Below are 14,686 nucleotides of genomic sequence, written 5' to 3'. Positions count from 1 at the left end.
ATTCTGAAATTACCCCCTGAATCCACCCCCTGAACCCCTGAATTCCACCCCCGAATCCCACCATTGAAGGCTGCGGAAACGGGTACACACAAAATTAGGAGGCCACCTACTTCGTATTGGTGGCCATACTAGGTACCTACACCCGGCCCTTGATCGATACTAGTTCCTTGAAGTACCAACCTGAACGTCGCTCTAAACAGTCTGAGCCAGCCTGCCGAGCATAAATGCATCCAGAGCCGCCAGATTCTCTTCCATGGTATCCTTGGTAAGAACCGACCTACCTGCCGTCATTAGCAGTCTTTCAGGGGCAGGCTGCGATAGGTAGGTCTTGGATCGCGTCCTGTGAGCGGCTCGAAACAGCTGCAATCCCGCATTAGCATGAAAGTAAACAGAAGAGTACTGAAACTTGACCCAGCACACGATGTAAGGTTTGATAGGTGAGTACCTAGGTATCTTACCCTGAGGCGTTTCACGATCTCTGTGAACTCAACCACAATCTTTTCCTCGACCTCACTATCCCCTAACTTCCCTCGAAACGAGTGCTTCTCAAATGCCTCGCACAACGCCCGCTGTCTGGCCGGCACAGAGCGCCTCCGTGTTGTCTCGTCCAGGTACGGCAGCGCAATACCCAGGAATGCATCCAGCACCTGGAAAAGCAGCACCTGGCTCCCGCTGAGCCCGCCAAATTTGATCAACTCGCCCGTATCGTCGCGATCGCGATCATCGCCATGACCCCCGACGCCCCAGCCAAAGAAACCCTGAACGTAAGGCACCCAGACGGCCAGCGCAATGCGCCCGTTGTGCATGCGGTCGTAGTAGGCGGCAAACAGCGGGCGCAGCGCCGCTCTGATGCGAGACGTGTGCGCCAGACATGCAGCCAGGTCGCCGCGGGCAAAGAAAGAGATGGCATGCACCATGGCGTGGTAGATGGGTAGGGCAAGCACCTCGGTCTCGCGGAAGATGGCCGCAAAGGCGGCCTCCGCTGAGGTAATAACGATATTATCCGCGACACTAGGACTCGTGTTGATCTTGAGACGGTACGCGCCCTGCGAGTCGAAGGATAAGAGGAGGGTTGAGTGCACGTTGCCCGCTGCGGAGACCAGGCCAAAATGCCGCTGCAGGTGCTCCCACGGCTCGATGAGCTCCGGGGGGAGGTCGATGTGCTCTTCGAGCTGGGCGATGCGGACTACGGGGATCGTGGCCCAGCTGTGGCAGGGATGGGGGGTTGAGTCAGTACTAAGACATACAAGAAAGGCCGTCTCTTACCGATACGCATGCCGACACCAGGAAACACATGAGTAAAAGGCATTGTACGTGTCTCTGGGGAACACATCCCAACGGCCGGCATCGGCTGCTTCAAGCAGCTGTTTGACCTGAGACATATCAACCCGCTCATGCAACAGCTCCCGGAAGAGAGAACGGAAGTTGGCAATGCGCGTCCTGTTGACGTTGTCGTCTAGCGAGAGGTCTGCTGTAGCCAGGAGCGGTCCCATTTCCAGGTATGCTTCTTTGTAAGGTCGAATTGCTGCTGGCCAGGTGTCGTGGTCGTGGTTGGCTCGGGGTGGCCACCGGCCTGCTCCGTCGACCCGAATCAGGTCAGCGAGCAAGGCGGCTGTCTCATGGCAATCAGCCAGAGCCATGATTTCATGAATTGTGTCGTCCTTGACAATGTTCCTGTCAGCTCTTCTGGCTGATATCAACCCATTAATGGCGAGGAGTGGGTTTGAGACAGTAAACCAGATGTCGGATGGCAAGTTGGAGGATATGAGGGCGGTCAAGGTGCTGCCGAGAGTAGAAAGAAGCGCGACTAGGTCGAACATGGTGAACAGAGTACCTATGCAGTAATGAGAATAGCCACTGATTGTTTTGGGAGTACGGATACTGCCGGCATGGAACTGAATGATGGAGTCGGCGCCCGGCATCCAACCTACCTTGATCCTTTAATCTGACATATATACTCGCCAGTAAGATAGTCATAGTCATCTGGATTGCAGCGGCAATCTCGGCTTGGTAGCATGAGGCTCTCCTGATTCTGTACTCGCGGCGTCGGTCAGGGGCCTCCAGTCATGTTGACATCGCAACCACTAGGCTCTACACGGCGATCACTACTTTTCAGTACATGTATGGAATCGGGCTTATCACTTTCCCTCGGTCAAACTGCATTTTGGCTTGCAGATTCGGAGTTCACATGCAGGCGATGGTATCAATTGAGCGCCATCAAATAGAATTTACACTTCGGGGCTTTTGAAGCCCAGCCTTGCGCCTCAAATGGGCACTCCAGCGACGCAGTTTGACTTGGAGTCATACGTCTACACGATACCACATCCACTTGCTCATCAAAGCCTCAGTCCAAAGGGGCCCAACGGGTCTTGGACCACCCCGGCCGTGCTGCAAGAGTCTGGTGGCAACAAGAACATGTGGTCAAGCCGGCTCAAGGTTGGGCACACATCTACACCAGCCAACTGAGGCTGAGGCGGACATCATGGAAACGGAGCTTCTAGCCGTCATATGCTCCGCCCGTATGGCTGCAACGCGGTAGAGATCACGAGTTCGACTCTGATGAGTCTCCGTCCTTTCTGATCAAAGTAGGGTACCTGGATATCTAGGTAGAGACTGGGTTGCGGACGCCGTAGTTCAGCCTGAGAAATTGTCACTTGTTAGAACACGTCCGGTATATCCAGTTTTACATACTAGTAGTACGGTCGGGCAGGCCAATTCCGAATTATCGTTCCCCACATGAGATAGTCTCCATCTTCAAACTCGGCTGCCAGCAGTATCTGAGTTTGATGCAGTGGCTTGGGATGGAGAGACACATGACTAAACCTCTCACCGTGACTTCAGCCTCCATGCTGTGAAACCGTAGTTGGCAGCCATTCATGCCTAATGATCTACTGGGTATCCGTACCTGAATCTGATCCGTTCCCACCTGACGTGTTAACATGTCAACGGATACTTCTATGGCACTGCTCTGCTTGGGGACAGTAGCATTGTCGGGCTTAATGCATGCCGAACAGCCGTACCTGGTACTAGTATGGTAATCGAGTCAAAAAACTTGACCTCAGAGGGCGTTGTTCCAGATCACCCATTCAAGAACGGTGACATGTTGATGAGTTCATGGATATGATCGGAGGTTGCAGGTGCTCTCACCGTGCTGCTGGGAACTTGGAATGAATCCAACGCTTGCGTTGTGTGAGAAAGTTCGCTGCGAGCTGAATTTGCTGTGACAAAATGAGGACGTTGAAAACCCGACAAAAAATGAGGTCCTACCCGGACTCGAACCGGGGTTGCCGGAATCAGAATCCGGAGTGATAACCGCTACACTATAGAACCTGAACATGGCACGTGCTGCATGAAGTCTGTTTACGATTTTGAATAAATATGAAAGAACAATTACCTCGTTTCTCTCTCTTCTCGACGTTCCTGCCTGTACAAGATGCATAACCGGACCTACAATCCATCGCCTTACTTCACAGTCCTAGGTGCCTTTGAGGCGGGATTGTCATTCTTAAAACTTGTTTGGCGCTGCCCTCGTCCCTTCAGGGAATCCAGGTTTTTGTCGGGGGGCAATATCGAAGGGACAGTCACGTGTCGAGAGACAGGGGCCCTGCAGCCGATGCTATGCGAAGTCGGTGCTCTCTCGGCAGGTCCAACCTCGCAGCCAGAACCACCGAGATTCCTCAACGTTGAGCCGCCCCTTAGCTTCATGGGTTGAACGATACACAAAGATGGCGAGGTTTTCGACAATCTCCCGCCGCTTCCTGTGCCGCCATGCCCGGGTACGAAACGCCCGGACATTTGCGACGGCATCGGACCAGCGCCCCTCGTTCGACAACCGTGTGAAGCTCGTCGAGGTCGGACCCCGCGACGGCCTGCAGAACGAGAAAAAGGCCATTCCGCTAGCCACCAAACTCGACCTAATTGAGCGCCTCGCAAAAACGGGACTAACGACAATTGAAGCCGGTTCGTTCGTTTCACCAAAATGGGTGCCACAGGTCTGCCGCCCTCATCCTCCCTATCACCTCAACACACCGCTCTAACCTCTCCATACCAGATGGACAACTCCTCCGAAATCCTCCAACACCTGCTCAAGTCCCCACCGTCCTCCCCGAACCCCTTAACCTTCGCCTTCCTCGCCCCGAACCTCAAAGGCCTCAACAACACGCTCTCCATCCTCTCCCAGCACCCAGGCGCCTTCTCCTCGGGCACCAACCCGCCAAGCCAAGCCAAGCCCGCCGTCGAGATCGCCGTTTTCGCGGCTGCGACCGAGTCCTTCTCGCAAAAGAACCTCAACTGCGACATCGCCACGTCCCTGGCGCGCTTCAAAGAGGTGATCCAAGCCGCCAAGGACAACACTGCCGGCGGCGGCGAAGGGGGACGCGCTGCGCTGCGGGTGCGCGCGTACGTGTCAGTGGTGCTGGGGTGTCCGTTTGAGGGTTACGACGTGGACCCGCACCGGGTGGCCGAGATCGCGACGGAGCTTTTGGGGTACGGCGCCGACGAGATTGCGCTGGGGGACACGACGGGCATGGGCACGGCGCCGCGCACCAAGGAGCTGCTCAACTGCCTGCGCGCGGCGGGCATCCGCAACGAGGACCTCGCCATGCACTTCCACGACACGTACGGCCAGGCGCTGGTGAACACCGCCGTGGCGCTCGAGCACGGCATTCGAAAGTTTGATTGCAGCGTTGGCGGGCTCGGCGGGTGTCCGTACTCGCCCGGTGCGACGGGCAATGTGGCCACGGAGGATATGGTGTATTTTATGGAGACCCTGGGTATGGAGACCGGGGTGGATCTGGACATGGTTTCGGATGTGGGTGAGTGGATTGCCGCCGAGGTTGGGAGGGGGAATGAGAGTAGAGTGGGCAAGGCCGTCTTGGGGGCCAGGAGGAGGGCGGAGAAGGAACAGGGCGGGAAGTGAAGGTATGTCTGCCGTGTCGTAGACATTAGGACCGGGGGCTACTGGTGGTAACGCCTCTGTGCTGTTCTGGGACTTAGCTGAGGAGAGCGATTGTAGGGCAGCACAATGGTTGGGGCGCGTTGGCCTGTCCATTGTGTGTGAAGGAAAACAGTGGCCGGGTGGAAGGCCAATCATCCTACAGTACATAGAGACTTGTAGCCTTTACAAGATCAGCCATATAGTCGATATAAGCTCTATTGGTCTTTGGCAAATGTATTCGCTACAATAAATGGGAAGCAGATCGTTGCTTCTGAGTAGACCTTTTGCGACGATTAGCGAACACACGGCTGGAGCGACGACAGCATGACACACCTTGACTGAATCTGCCCCTATCTTGATCTTGCCCCACGACACGGCCTCGTCCGGCCGAGCGCCCGCGTCGCTGCCATCGAATTCTTGGGCCGTGTTGATGTACACGGCCGACTCGGCTCCGTTCCGCATCAAGCACGCGTTTGCAATGTGATGCTTGATCACTCCGCCCCCGAGTATGATCATGCCCGCACGCTTCGCCCTGACGGCGATCGTGTTGATCCTCCGGATATCTTCGACAATGTCTATCTTGAGTTGCTTGGGCGACGCCTTAAAAGTGTGGAAATACAGCATATCGCCCAGACTGCCGTCCGTCAGGGCCGGACAGAAGACGGGGATGTTGTTCTTGTACGCCCAGTAGTAGACGGACCGCTCGTCGTTGATTTCCTTTCCAAGCCGGTGGATGACCTTGGACGGGGTCCAGTTGATCTCATCGTCGGTTCCCTTGCTCGCCTCCTGCTCCTCTAGCATCTTGTCCAGGATGGGCACAACCCAGTCCTCAAAGGCGCAATAGTTTGAGTTGGGCACGACCAGGTTGCCTATCCGGTTGAGGCCCTTGGCGCGCAACTCGGCGCCAACCTCGCTGAAGGACGACATGTACGTGTCGCCGAGACACTTGATAAAGTCCTCCTCGATCCCTCCGGCCGTCGTCACGATGGCGGACACATGACTGTGCTGCACCAAGTAGCGGAAGATGCCCCTGAGACCAGAGGAGATCATGTTGGACGTATAGCCCAGGAAGATGGTCGTCTTGTCCCCCGACTCCGGGTCTCTCCACGCTCGCTGAACTCTAGTTAGTGTGTGGAACTGCCGTACGCCGGAGTTCCCGGCCCGTTCCTTGCTCACGAAATGCCTGACCGGTTCGTTTTCATACCATTTCGTTGATGATGCGGATGGCCTCGCATGTTGATGAGGCCTGGAAACCCATGTGTCTCATGCCTTGGTAGAGATCGTCGACGGTGATTGGCCGGCCCTTAAACTTGTTGAAGTCGAGCTCCTCGACCTTTTGTGAACCCTCGGGCATTTCAACCGACTTGACCAGCACGGCATCCGTGGCCGCGCTGGGCGGCTGATTCGATGCCATGCTCGAGGGTTTGTCCAACGTGAATTTCAGAATGGATGCAGCCGAAGATGTGTATTACTTTTTCCTTCAACAGACCAGTATTTCGAGAACGCCGCCTCTAAAGCATCGTCTTGACACCTTATTTGTTTTTATTTGCCGTCTTGAGATTCCTGCCTAGGTATTGTCAGGTGGTGATTTGATTCCGGGTCTCGGAGCCGAAGATTTTCTTGGGCAGGCCCGAGTGTAACCCCACTTCACCTCCCAACGTCCGGCTCTTGAATGTATCTTAGGTGGGGAACAAGCACAAGCTGCACAACGTAGCAGTTGGTATAAAAGGTGCCGTTCCACTTTCCCTTGCCATTGCTTTGGTAGTGCGCCTACAATATTATTCATTGAGATTCTCTGGTTCTGAAGATATGGCAAACGAAGCCAACGATTCCATACTATCCTAGCCGGGGAAATCCGTTGGCTCGGGCACACGCTGCACAAGTTCAGGCGGCCCAATCTTGCATCGGTGGGTTGCACAATGTAGGATGCTGGCGGGTTTTAGCCGATCTGTGCGAATTTCAGCACTTGGCCTTAAACAGTATGGTGAACAGTTAGTTAGAGGAAACGAGCAGTCAAACCGCTTGCTTGGATACAGATCGATGTGCGGATACTCCATGGGCAGGACAGGAACCTTTTCCTACGAAGCTAGGTCGTGTACGAAGTACGGATAGTGTAGATTCCCACTTTTTGTCTGAACTTCTGACATGGCGTTCGAGGCCTCTGTGAATGGCTGGAGAACAGATCGCATGACCCACAATTTCAGATTTTGAGATTTCGAGATTTCGAGGCCTCGATCCAGACCTGGTTTAGCGTGCGGCATCAAACACGGGATTGGGCGAGGTGGGGCTGCGGGCTGGCGCGCTCCAGGATGCTGGGCATGCTGGCGCCTGGCGCCTGGTCCGTGTGTCCCCGGCCGCAGCAGCCAGCAATTCGAGATTGCAAGTGCGAGTCTCGTCTCGCTGCCCTCATCCAATCTTCAGCCAGCCATCGCCAAAGACCCGTATCCCTCTCAAATCAACACCCCAATTTCCATCTAGCGCGTCCCGTTTCACGCCAAACGATATCGCGCTTCTGATCCATCGGAATTGATTTCGAGGCATCGATAGCATAGTGGCGCTGACAGGCGTTTTCTTTCCTTTTCTCCTCTTTTTCCCCTTTGCCTTATTTTGTGCTCGTTCCTTGCTGTCAAAACCGTTAGCGCCCTGCATTCCCGAACCTTCATAGCGCCACGTGAACGGAGGGATCAAAAGACGGCCACCGCGAAGCGCTATTTCTCGGCCGTCGAAGCGCGCCGTCAAAGCCAAAGCTATGACTCCTTGCGTGTTGGATTGCTAACGTTACACTATTGAGGGTGCCTCGTGCTCAAATTGCAATGTGAGTCTCTGCCCCCAATCTTATTCCCATCTTCCTCCGAGTGCAATACATGGCATCAGCGTACCCCCTGTACCACGGTCGGTCCAGACGTACTCTTGCAGAGATTGCGGGTCGTCATCCGTGCCGTGCTAACCATGGTCATTGCCCTAGGTCGAGGTATCCGGGCAATCGCTATGACGGCGATCGGCGATCTCGCTCGCCTCACGATCGGTCTCCCTTCGGAGACCGTGTGGATCGCGGCCCACAATATTCTGATGCCGACCGCAGGCGCCAGCAAGCAGATTCGCGGGGCAGTTCGATTGGCTTTCCATCCGGCCGAGATGGATTCCGGGACTCTCTCTCCGGGATACAGCCGCCACGCGGACCAAAGGCTCTTCTCGACCCGCCTAGCGGGCCACGTGGCGGCGGGTTCAACGCTGACTTTCGCGGCGGGAGAGGCCGCGGCGGGGTTCGTGGTCGCCAGTGGCGGGATGACAGTCGAGATGCTGTACGAGACCGGGACGAGTACCGAGACCGACCCCATTTTAGGACCGAGCGAAGCCGCGAACGGGAACGCGAGAGGGACAGAGACAGGGATAGGGATAGGGATCGGGACCGGGATTGGCCACGAGAGCCACGCGATCACCGACCTGATTTTCCCCGCGGTCGGAGGCCGACACCCCCGCCACTGCGGGCCCGCTCCCCTCTGCCTGCGCGGGATTTTCGGGACGCAAGAGACGCTCCGCTAGGGGTTGATGCCGAGCGGGCAAGGCGAGGATCCAGAGACGGACCGTTGTCAGCCGGCTCCTCGAATTCGGATCCCATGTTTGCACCGTCGCCCTTCCGTGGAGGATTCGGTAGGGGCGGAGGAAGGGGCGCGGGCAGGGGCCGCGGCGATTGGGATCCCCGAGGGGGGAGAGATAGGATGAATTTCTATGACGAGCGAGACCGATACCCTCCTCGGAGCCGCTCTCAGGAAAGCCGATGGGCGCGGGAACAAGAAGACCGGGACCGCAGGGACACTAGATATCCGGATTCAGCTCGAGATCTCCGAGACGAGCGAGACGGCAGGGACAGGGAACGAGACACCATGCGCATGAAGCCTGATCGAGTGTCACACGAGCCTCCCTCAGCGAAAGATGTATCTCCCCCTCCGCTCGCTCCATCAGCGCCCGCCTTTGGATCAGTCCCAAGCCGCCAACCGTCGTCCACCGAGATACAATCCCTCACTGGCAAGCCTCCCCCAACCGGACCAAGAGCGCTTGCCGAGGATAGATCAGCCTCTGCCAGCCACGGAATCGGAACTGAGAGACCACCACCCACTGGCCCATCGAAGCCCTCCCTGCCGGCTGGCGGTCCGGCCATTCCAATAGGGCCTCGAGCCCAACAGCAGAAGCAGCAACGCTCGAGCAAACAGTGGATAAACCCTTCGATAGCTGTGAAGAAGGCTCAGGAGTCGCCCAAGAGCGGGCGGTCACTCAGCTTTATGTCGCAGGAACCAAGGCCCTTTTATCGCCCGGAATCTTCCCACTCTGAGTACCATGGAGACTTTGAGAAGCGCCCTCGGAGCCCCGACGCAAAGTCGGATTCGCATGCTGCGAGTACGGAGCGATATGGAGGACTCCACATCACCGTTCCTAACGATATCGGCTCCAAATCCGAGAGGGGCACGCAGTCTGCGGCGGCATCGGTTGACCGCGAAACTAGGCCTTTTTTTGATGACGGCGGCATGCATATGGAAGGGGTGTATTCGTCAGATCGAGCACGGCGTGATCAGGAGGAGCCCGTTGTTCGCCAATCGGTCAGCCCAGTCGTGTCGAAAGTTGGCGAGTCCGTTGCTGAGGCTCCGGGAAACCCCGAGAAAGTCACGGAGCCGGCAGCAGCCGAGAAGAAGCGTACCGTTATTATGGTCCCGTCTTCCCGCATCCAGTTGCCAGACAGAGAATTCACGAGCTCCGCCCCGGATCACTCCTATGAGTCGGATGATGACGAGGACTTTGACGATTACTTTGAGCAGGAAATTTCGAAGAAAGAGGCGGAGCTGAAGAAGCTGGAAGACGCAATTGATAGTGCTCCTATGCGCATCGTGAGACGATATGCGACCGTGTTACACGAGGCCATGCTTAGCGTGCTCAACGATAGCGTCGGTCTGGCGGACTTGATAGGGCCCATCCCTGAAGACTTCGTTTTTTCACCTCCCAAGCCAGCACCCGAGATACCTGATGACGAGATGGCCGATGCTGCCGGCCCGAGCCACGAGGTGCCTCCCACAGCCCGCGAACCTTCGGCGATCCCCACTGTGGAGGGCGGTGACGACAGCTCGGCTTACCCCCCAGAGCCCCAACCTAAAGTTGAGGAGATGGACACTGAAGGCTCGGGGCTGCCACCCGTGCCTCCCTTGGAGGATATGAAACCACTCGGTGAGGACGTTGACATGCATGATATCTCTGGACAGCCAACTGCCGCGGCCTCCTCGCACCGATCGGCTTCGGTCAATGGGTTGGTGAACGGAGACGGTCCAGCATTCTTCCCACCTACGCTTGACCAGCCGGAAACCGGGAGAAGCAGCCCTTCCCCGGACGAAGAGAGCGAAGACAGAACAGAGGACGACGCGAGCGTCTACGGCAGTGTTGAAGTGGTGAGGGAATATTCAGCCACACCACCTCCTGAGGAGCTCCCAATATACAATGTCAAGCCCTGGTATCGCAGCCGGCGGGTTCGTGGTTTGGTTCACAACGATGAGGCGTTCGAGAAGTTTCTGCTTGGTCAAATTCTGGAGCAGACAGCAGCCACAGAGCAGGGGCAGGCGGAGTTGCGACGGGAATACGAGAAGGACTACGAGGCGTATTTGCGCTTCACACTCTCGGATGATCCAGCCGCCGTCAAAAGTCGCGAATACTTTACGAGCTGTGGGACGCAATCGGCGGTCAGCGGCAAGGCGGCCAATTCCGACTCCAAACCTGAAGGGGGTAGAAGAGCGGCTGGCCGCTTCTCGACCGAACTGGACCTCGATTATGCTATCAAGCAGTCAATGCTTGAACACCAAGAGAAGAAAGAGCGGGAAGAGAGAGCACTGAAGGAGAAATACCGCAGCGATAAGGAGGCCGTGATCCCTGAGATGTTCTGGACAGAGGAGGAGAAGGAGCAAGCATCTTTTTACGAGACATCCGGACTGCTTCCCCTCGAGAAGCTTGTGGCTACATGGCAAGTGGTGCCGTGGCATGTCAACTTTACTGAGGAGGAAGCTATCCAGTTCGAGAAGTCTTATCTGGAGTTCCCCAAGCAATGGGGCAGAATTGCAAAGGAGCTGCCGGATCGTGATTTCGGGGCTTGCATTCAGTATTACTATGCAAAGAAGCGGGAGCTCAATCTCAAGGAGAAGCTTAAGAAGCAGCCTAGAAGGCGCAAGAAGGGCCGTGGGAAACAACGCTCCAGTGCTTTGGTATCAGAGCTGGGAAATACTGAAAACGAGGGTGAAGAAGCGACGCAGGATAACGGCGAAAACGGCGAGCGGCGGCGTCCCCCACGCCGTGCCGCAGCGCCGATATGGGGTTATGAGGCAACGCCGAATGCGGATTCCGACGGCGCGACACCAGTTCCTACTATCGGGCGGCGGAGAGCCGGGACTACGACAGAGGCCAAGAACGAAAGCGGCCCGGAGAAGCAAGAGGTCAAGAAGGGAGGGCGGGGGAAGCGAAAAGTGGATAAGGAGACAAAGGGCCCCAAGCCGGCGCAGACACCCACAACAACTCCTAGTACTGTGCCCGGCAAGACAGGCAGATCGCGAGCCAACTCCAGAGTTCAGGGCCCGGAGTGGATGTCGCCGCAAACTCCTGCCGACCTCGCGGCTCGTCCTCCCATCCCATTTGAGGCCCCTCCTGGGGCCATACAACCACCCTTGGTACCGATCCATCAACCGCCGCTTGCAAACCCCGAGAGACCTGCGCCCCCCATCACATCCACCATCTCAGAGGTCATGGCACCGCCCTCCCTCCGACCGGAACCGCCACCGCCCCCCGGCTCGGTCGCTACATTCGAGATTTCGCAGTCGGCCGGGCCTGAGCGGATTCGTACGCCACAGCAAGCGTCGAGCTACTGGAGCGTATCAGAGACTACCGACTTCCCGGGCTTGCTACGCTCCTTCGGCACCGACTGGGCTTCGATTGCCGGCCACATGCAAACTAAGACGGCTACTATGGTAGGCCTACATCTGCCGCCACGAGTCCCGCAGTTCATATCTCCCAAGTCCACTAACCATCTACCACAGGTCAAGAATTACTATGTTCGGCAGACAAAGGAGGGGGGCAAACCGGAGTGGGAACAGATTGCGAACGAGGCTGACGCCAAGCGCCAGCGGGGAGAAAAGCGGCCGCCGCCTCCGACGCCGACGCAAGGACCGAGGAATAAGAGATACGATGTGCCGGCACCGGGACAACGCCCCCTTGCCGCGGCCGAGCCCGATGAGGCGCCTCCGACTAAAGTCGAGCCGCCACCACAGGGTCAACCTTTTACGCGCTTCCAGGTGCCGATAGCCCAGGCCGCTCCAGTATCGCACCCGCTTGTGCAACCAGCCCAGACTGCAATGACACCCCCGCTAGCACCATCTGCCGCAGCCCAGCAGCAATCGCTGCCCAGCGGGCCAGCTGTCACGCAAGCGATGTCACCACTCACACATCCTCTGCGACCACCGGCACCCGCCTTCCCATATCCGGAGCGAGAAGTGGAGCCTACCACAATGCAGCCGACAGCGCAAGCTCAGCAGCCCGTTCGCATCTCACAAAAACCCATTCCCGTTGCTGCTCCTATGCCACCTGTTTCCGAACCTGCGCCACGTCCAGCCGGCTGGACGGCAGACGTTAACCGCCAGATCTCCCTGCTTGCACACCAGAAGGAACTTCGCGAAAGTCGCGAAAGTCGCGATGCCCGCGAGCGACCGAGACTCGATCTGACGCAGCGCGAGCCCCTTAGGCCGACCGAGCGGGCGCCTTTACGGGTGAAACAGGAGCCCGAACCGCAGGCGTTGCACCACCCCGAGTCTTACCCGTCATTCCAGGCACCACAGCGTGCCATCTCCTCCCGCATTGAACCAGCTCCTTTGGTAAGACAGCCTGAGGCGCCTCGCCCCATGCCTCCGACACAACAATCATATGCGCCGCCTGTCCACACACAGCCTGTGCGTAGCCTCTTTGGTGATTCTGTGCCAATCCAACAGACTGCACCTCCAGCAACGGCCCCCAGCGACAGGCCTCTGTCGGGTATGCAGCGGCCGACGCCCGTGTCGGTGCAGGAGCAATATGGCGCTGCCCCAGTCTCCGCGCCATCTGCTCCTCAGCCTCAGAACCAGCCACAGCCTGCACCAGCACCGGCTCCATCTCGTCCCGCGGAGCGCAAGACAAGCAGTCTCATGGCGTTACTGAACGCTGAGCCAGACCCCCCGAAGAGGGTCGCCAGTGTGTCTTCAGCTGTGAAGCAAAGCTCGACACCACCGCCCCAGGTGTCGATTCGACAACCGCCACCGACTTCGGCCCCGGCGCAATCTCGAAGGGACATTGAGGCGGGGTACCCTTATGCTCGCAACGCTTCTCAAGCGCCGCAGTCGGCAATTCCACCCCTCAAGCCATACCACACTCAGTCACCGCAGCCTCAGCACATGCGTACGCCGAGCGGCCCGGTGACGTCGAGCATGGACCCCGCAACAACAGAAGCACAACGCGACTACTACGCCCGCCACTCGTATTCACAACACCAGACGAGTGCAAGTGCTGCAAATTCGCCCCAGGCACATCAAGCTCACCATTACGCACAGCCCGGGCAGCATGTTCCTCCGACACAGCCAAGCCAACAAGCTCAGATGGGATACCCCGCTCAGCAGCAATACCAGCCGTACCCGGTTAGTCAGCCGCACTCTACTTCTCCCACTCAGCAATACGCGCCCCACTCGTCCATGTCCAGCAGACGGGAACCAGCTGGTCCTAGCCGTGAATCGTGGCCTGTTCCCCCGCAGCAAGCCGCGGCCCAGCAGCAGCAGCAACAACAGCAGCAGCAGCAGCAGCAGCTACTACACCAGCAGCAGGCTTCGTGGGCGCCATCTCACCAAGCACCCCCTAAAACCGCGCAGCCGCCCGTGCCCGCGCAGTCGGCGTGGGGAGCTCAACATGGCATGCAAGCCAAACCACCAGTTAGCAGCTCGCTTCCGCCCCAGCAGCACCACGCTTGGCCTGCTTCCTCAGCCAACCAGCAGCCGCACCCTCTCAGCCTGAGAGAACCCCGAGGTGGCAGCGTCTACGTGCATGAGACGCAGAGTCCAACAGCAGGTATGATCCACCACCAATCCCATGGCTCCCTGGGCGGCGGCGGCGGCTCCTCTCGGTATGGACCTGGCCCTCCCCAAGAGGCCCGGCGCCCCGAGCCTGTCCCGCCATCACAATCTGTGCCGCCGTATGTAAGGTATGCGAACACACCGGGGCCCGGCCCGGTACAGGGGAGAGACCAGAGGGATCCTGTTGGAGCCGCGGTCAGGAGTTACACGCCGGTAAGCGGGTTTGATCCCCGTGGACCGCCGCCTCCACCGCAGACGTACACCGCGGGGCAGCAAGAGGCGATGAGAGAAGCGCAAATGAGGGAGGCGTGGGAAAGGGAGATGGCGGCGAGGGATTCGAGAGATATGGGACGGGACCCGCGAGAGGCGAGCATCTTGGGGCGGCAGCTTAGGCCACAGGACCCGTACGAGAGAGGCGGTGAGAGGCGATACTGATTCTCGTTTTGCTTTTAAAGTGTTGATTCTAGCTTGTGGATGACAAATTCGGGGCAAACCTCAGGTACGATACCATTGCATGCATGAATGGCCGACTAGATGGATGGATGTTGGCATTGATACTTTAGGTAGTGCTGTATCTACTCCCTGTAGCTCTATACCGGATGTTAATCGGCCAGAGTGATTTTCTATGTTGTTTACA

The 14,686-nt window shown here is 57.6% G+C and overlaps 4 protein-coding genes and 1 non-coding gene across 5 annotated transcripts; 2 read left to right on the top strand and 3 right to left on the bottom strand.

Annotated features, from left to right (window-relative positions):
• Positions 1 to 192: 192 nt before the first annotated feature.
• N656DRAFT_712247 (uncharacterized protein) lies at positions 193 to 1,820 on the bottom strand (the record flags this gene model as incomplete). The annotated part of the gene is made up of 3 exons (XM_064811795.1): positions 193 to 360; positions 459 to 1,206; positions 1,267 to 1,820. The coding sequence occupies 3 exons, from the start codon at positions 1,818 to 1,820 to the stop codon at positions 193 to 195; spliced, it is 1,470 nt and encodes a 489-aa protein (XP_064668605.1).
• A 1,438-nt stretch (positions 1,821 to 3,258) lies between these two features.
• On the bottom strand, positions 3,259 to 3,330 carry N656DRAFT_t95. The gene has a single exon. It is a non-coding gene; the product is annotated as a tRNA-Gln (tRNA).
• A 194-nt stretch (positions 3,331 to 3,524) lies between these two features.
• N656DRAFT_780824 (aldolase) lies at positions 3,525 to 5,161 on the top strand. The gene is made up of 2 exons (XM_064815453.1): positions 3,525 to 3,992; positions 4,052 to 5,161. Exons 1-2 carry the CDS (start codon positions 3,726 to 3,728, stop codon positions 4,916 to 4,918), a joined length of 1,134 nt encoding a protein of 377 aa, XP_064668604.1. The 5' UTR covers positions 3,525 to 3,725; the 3' UTR covers positions 4,919 to 5,161.
• Positions 5,072 to 6,697, bottom strand: N656DRAFT_734270 (Deoxyhypusine synthase). The gene is made up of 3 exons (XM_064812698.1): positions 6,141 to 6,697; positions 5,270 to 6,073; positions 5,072 to 5,217 (listed from the first exon to the last, which is right to left on the bottom strand). Exons 1-3 carry the CDS (start codon positions 6,348 to 6,350, stop codon positions 5,152 to 5,154), a joined length of 1,080 nt encoding a protein of 359 aa, XP_064668603.1. The 5' UTR covers positions 6,351 to 6,697; the 3' UTR covers positions 5,072 to 5,151.
• A 666-nt stretch (positions 6,698 to 7,363) lies between these two features.
• On the top strand, positions 7,364 to 14,661 carry N656DRAFT_755881 (uncharacterized protein). Its single transcript, XM_064813107.1, has 3 exons — positions 7,364 to 7,751; positions 7,902 to 11,928; positions 11,998 to 14,661. Coding segments are annotated over exons 1-3 (6,516 nt in total). The 5' UTR covers positions 7,364 to 7,749; the 3' UTR covers positions 14,485 to 14,661.
• Positions 14,662 to 14,686: the final 25 nt, after the last annotated feature.

The sequence above is a fragment of the Canariomyces notabilis genome, assembly GCF_033297395.1.
Source record: "Canariomyces notabilis strain CBS 508.74 unplaced genomic scaffold N656scaffold_16, whole genome shotgun sequence".
NCBI classification, from domain to species: domain Eukaryota; kingdom Fungi; phylum Ascomycota; class Sordariomycetes; order Sordariales; family Chaetomiaceae; genus Canariomyces; species Canariomyces notabilis.
This window is presented reverse-complemented; position numbering and strand designations above follow the sequence as displayed.